The sequence below is a fragment of the Colossoma macropomum genome, unplaced genomic scaffold, assembly GCF_904425465.1.
Source record: "Colossoma macropomum unplaced genomic scaffold, Colossoma_macropomum, whole genome shotgun sequence".
Classification (NCBI taxonomy): domain Eukaryota; kingdom Metazoa; phylum Chordata; class Actinopteri; order Characiformes; family Serrasalmidae; genus Colossoma; species Colossoma macropomum.
In genome coordinates, this window is record NW_023494789.1 from 11,302,552 (window position 1) to 11,307,918 (window position 5,367).

The window sequence follows — 5,367 nt, forward strand, 5'->3', positions numbered from 1 at the left end:
GGGTTCTCAGACTTCACAACACAAAATCGTTAGCCAGCACCAGCGGCAACCATTGATTCTTCTTCTCTCTGCACCTTCCAACTGATGCTGTAGCGCCACCAAATTCAAGATGCCACTTCAACGTAAAAACGCAGAAGGCACTCTCTACAGCAGTGGTCTCCAACCCTGATCCTGGAGAGCCTAATTCCAACCACAGTTAGCCACACCTGCTCATCAAACTCTATTTGGGGGTGGGGGTGCAGGGATGTAGCTCAGGGTTGGAGGGTTGGAGAGTTGGTGACCACTGCTCTAGAGCCAGTGTTTGGCCCATTCTGGGCTATTGTAGAAACATTGTGGCACAATATGGTGGCCTCTGTTGGAAGAGAGTTCACTCTGTATGTAGATATGAAGAGCTCATTCAACAACAGTCTGTAGTTACAGGTAATTACACACTAAAGAAAACATGGTTTTGTATACTATATTCTAGTGGTGTTAAAAGAGCCCCCTAAATCTTACACACTGCACCTTTAAGATGGTTGAAGGAATATTAAATGATTGTTTTCAGTATTAAATGCTTTTTTGTTGTCACTATATTGACAGATAATACTGCTTGTTTCAAGAATATTTCTTAAAATTATCTTAAAAATATTTCGTAAATTCTTCTACCAAATATAGTGACAATTTTACTTAACAAACTAATTTAAAATGGTTTAATAAACAGTGTAGAAATTAGGAAAATAATTTTATTTGAATGTTTGATCAATGCCTCCAAAATATTTTTATGACGTTTTTAAATGGACCTACACAAGACATAAAGCACAGCTAACTGCATCACCTGTAACATCATATGGTTTCATTAAAGTCTTCTTGTTGGAATTAATTTTCTATTGAATTTCTTACTTATATGACTTTAAAATATGGAGTTTTTTGAATTGCTAAACGAGAAGCCAGTCTAGTCCAGTCGTGGGTCTTTTAATCTTACATAACGTCTGATTCAAAAGATTGAGGCTGCCTGTTGAGCTCTGGCACTACCAGTAACTTTTTGCATTTGATTGATATCCATTGTAAATCAATTCCAGTCTGAAAGATGTACCTCCTTTCTGTTCCAGCTACGGTCGTGTATACACGGCAGATCCCTACGCCACGGCGTTAGCAGCCCCGGCAGCTGCCGCGTACGGAGTGGGAGCTATGGTACGCCAGCTCATTCTCTTCTAATCTCTGTGTTCTAGTTGCTCTGAAATTGTCTTTTACAAAATGGGTTTCATAAAATGGTAGTTCAGCAAAAGTAAATAGGAGTCGGTCAGCCTAGATGTTTCTAAAGTTTGCAGTACAGAAGACACATAGCTTAAAACAGTATTAGCAGCCATTGTGAGGTAGTGGGTGATATTATTCTTCAGGTATTAGTTTCACCAAAACCCCACAAATAATCTGGTTAACAATGTACAGACAGTGTAAAACCCGCTAACGGGACCCCATACCTCAATGGCTAAGTCAGCCTTCTTTCAGTAATCCCTTATCTTCTGCTGGGTAGTCAGTCACAGTCTGAGTTAATGTTAGTCCAGGTTGTTATCAAGGAGAGGAATGTTAGTGACATTTGGGAGGAACTGCCGATGTTTTTGTGGTAATAGTACCTTTAGCCTGGGGTAGGCCTTTAGCATAGCAGCCCACTAGCTATTGTGTCCACTTGTGTGCCCCTCCTTCAGTCAGAAATCTGCAGCTAAACTGCTGCTGTCGACCGTGAATGAGACCGTATATAAGGCAATGACACGTATAAGACAATGACTTGAAAAGCTTGAATATGAAACATTTAGCTGAGTCAAAACGTGCTCATGTGTACACACCACAGGTTTGTCTATACATTGTTTAGTTCTGTTTTTACTATTTTGCAAAATAAAGATAACGTACAGTTGTGGTTCTTATTACTCATTATATAACAGTAAATATTAATTATATATAGTTAATAAACCAAACAGCTAACTCAAAATAGAAAATGTAAAAAGTGCAACTGTTTAAATATCAGGACTTTGGTTATTTAGGTTGGGACAGATATTTAGGAGAGATTTATTTATTTATTTTTATTTACATATATTTGTAACAAAACAAATACACGTCCAGTTCACATACTGTTTGCTGCTACATAAACACAGGATTGTAAAAGCCAAAAACTGCAGTTATTTGAGCAAATCACAATTATCTTCCTCAATCAGGCAAATAGCAAGCTGATTCACTAAATTTGGGGTTGGGGTAAAATTGTCTCAAGTTGATTTTTACAACAAACCATTGTTTGCTTTTGTCATACTAACTTGCTTTTTTTCCCCCTCCGCAGGCCACCCTCTACAGGGGAGGGTACAGCAGGTTCTCCCCCTACTAAACTCCAAAACCTCCAGACTTCACCAACTCTCCGAAACTTTTAGAAACAGTCAGTCACTTTGGAGCGGAGACGTACTTTTTTTTTGTGTGTGGACAAACGGAAAACGAAACACGCCGCTTTGGAACGAATACTTGAGAAAGAAAAGTACATCACTACAAGTGTTTTTTTAAAAAAATAAAACAACTACATAACCGTAAAGAACTTGGACGGAGACGTGAGATGGCTGACTGAGGAATTGCACGACTGAAAAAAAAGAAAAGAAAAATTGAAAAAAAAGCTTGATTATTACTTCTTCCTTTGGCACGTTTCTCTGCACATATGCATGCAGTAATGGCTCTAGAGCGCCTCTAGTGGCCACCAAACTACATGTGCACAGAGTGTCTGGACTTCAACGGACTTTACAAGTTTATACATCACTGTTCAGAAGTACCACACTACATTTACTATCCCTGTTGGAACACACAAAAGCGAGATGGCTGCCCAGGCCACGTGGTGGACTGTGAGGTGGGGGGGAGCACGCGAGCCCCCCCCAACAGAGACTGCCCATAAGCTTTTTTGAGGAAACGGTGATGTTCTGTAGTGTGAACGGAGGCAACTGTGTGTGAAGTGGCGTTTTTCTCAAAGCGTCATCCGAGAAACGAACAAACTGAAATTGAGGGAAAAACGCTAACGGCTGTTACAGATCGCAGGAATTTTACGCACGCATACGGGACGATGTGTCATACATAGCCTACAGAATCTTGCTTAGATCCTTGGTTTTTGTTTTTTTGTTGATATTGTAAAATTACCTCCTACTTTGAGGTCTTTTTGAAAAGACATACCTTTAAAATTGAATAGTCATAATATGCAAATAAACTAGTATAGAACAAAAATGTTACCAAACATTATTATTATTATTATTATTATTATTATTATTATTATTAATTAGAGCATTTTTTTTGACATACCATTTCTGTGACATGTTTTTATTGGCTCCAGTTTAAGTCAGAAGGAATAGGTAATGCAACTTTAAATCATGTTATCAAATGATCCCACGCAGTGAACAAAATTACAGTAATGCCATCATGAATGGCTGAATAATGAAATCACGTTCAGAGATTATGTAAAATGCCCATTTTTTTTACGGGACTGCGTTGGATTTCGGCTCTCCTTTTTACAAGAATCGTTTTGTTTGAATATGCAATCTCCAAACAACATTTCAGAAAGAGCGGCGAGTGAAAATCTTCGGATGTTTTAAAGGTTAACTACATAGTATTTTTTACTTTCTCGCTTTGCTAAGTGTCTTTTCTCTATTTCCTGATTGATATTGATATTTTGTCTTTTGAGATTTTGGTTCCAAAGATTTGTGAAGCACATTTTTTTGGTCATATGTATGAGCCTATAGTAATTTCTGTTGTTTTTGGCTTTTGTTTTATTTTTGTATCTATAGATTTTATTGTTTGTTTGAAGTGGCTTCAAAAACAGTTTGAATTGGAATTTGCTGTGTCTTCTGTGCCATCGACATCCAATTTACTACAAGCTAATTTATTAACAAACTTTATCAGTTAAAAACGATCAGGTTTTATTTTGTTGTGGTCAGGATTTTACCGATGTACATTCTTTGTCTGGTGCAAGAGTCTTTCAGAAGTGCTGGACGGTGGTGAAAGCAAAAGCGCGGCTTGTCTGGACTGCGTGAACGATATACAGAATCCTGTCGAACACGGTTTTGGTGTTGCTTCTTAGCCAACACCCGTACTGTAGGTTAAAGAATAGAAAACATTTCATAATTGTAAGCTTTTAGTTTCTCAAATTCCCTGCATTTACGTTTCTTTTCGTGTGGTGTAGGGATTTAAATTATATTCCACTGCTGCGGAGTCACGTGGAACATTTGTATTAAGATTTAAGGAAATTCCTGCCTTCTCTCTGAAAGCTCAGTGAGATGGAAGGGGGTTGCTTTTTTCTGTCCATTAGGTACTTTGCAGTCTATGCACTATATTTCTCAGTGTTACCAAGAAACAAACACCTCAGTACCTGCGATCTGCCCCCACTCTTCCCCTCGTAGACTGTCCCAGGAGTTAGATAAAGAGGGTGGATTTGGTCCGTTTCTGTAATCCTCTTCTTTCTAGTATGTTAACTTTCATAGAGGCGCCAGCGCTACTGTAAACAGTAGCCCATCGCTGAGGCTTTGGGCAGGCTAGACTCCGCTCCCTTCGGCTGACCAAGACGCGTAGAATCGGAGGTGGTCTCTTCAGCTCAAGTCAGCCGAGAACTCTAGCCTGAGTCAGAGGAACATTACTAGATATTTTCAGACGGCTGGGAGGAGGATCAGAGACCCCAAAAGGTGTGCTAGTGTGAGTTTGTTGGATCTGCATGTGGAACACAGCTTTTTAAATAATGTCCAGTCGTGCAGTCGGGATGGCGAGAGAACAATAGCTGCCCACCTTCAGTAGTGTTCCATTCCTTATTATATATTCTCCTTTCCATCTTTGCACATTATTATATAATACATGTTATGCATATTATCCTTTAGTTTACAATGTGAGTGTGTTTTTGGTTTGAACTCTTCCTCTCTGCATACTCAGATGCCATTTGTGATGTAATTTGTATCTGAATGTCCATATAAACAATTTTTTAAAAATATACACATGAATGAGTCAAGTCTTTATTATTATTATTATTATTATTATTATTATTATAGTGATGCATTGATTTATGTAATAATAATAGTAATATAATATTATTATTACTACTACATTAATATGTTTCAATAACAATGTTCTTCAGTAAGACTAAGGAAACCTTTTCAATATTTGTTTTAATGATTGTTTATATTATTATTATTTTTACTGCCAGTACTATCACAACAAATGTTGCATATTTTAGTTTTATTGTTTTTGAAGGATGTTTTATTATTGAAATGTATTGATTTTGAAGTAGTACTATTACTGCAGCTGCTACTACTACTATTACAAAATTAATTAATCAGTATGTTTCAATAATAGATTTTCTCAGGAAAACTTAAAGTTCAATTTTTAATA

The 5,367-nt window shown here is 37.5% G+C and overlaps 1 protein-coding gene across 12 annotated transcripts in view; it reads left to right on the forward strand.

Moving 5' to 3' along the window:
- rbfox2 (RNA binding fox-1 homolog 2) overlaps window positions 1–4,971 on the forward strand; it is a 72,172-nt gene extending 67,201 nt beyond the window's left edge. For all 12 annotated transcript variants that reach the window (XM_036570061.1, XM_036570059.1, XM_036570063.1 and 9 more), the window contains 2 exons: window positions 1,089–1,170; window positions 2,306–4,971. In XM_036570061.1, coding sequence (XP_036425954.1) covers window positions 1,089–1,170; window positions 2,306–2,350 — 127 coding nt within the window. In that variant the 3' untranslated portion in view covers window positions 2,351–4,971. The remainder of the gene's footprint in view (window positions 1–1,088; window positions 1,171–2,305) is intronic.
- The last annotated feature ends 396 nt before the right edge of the window (window positions 4,972–5,367 follow it).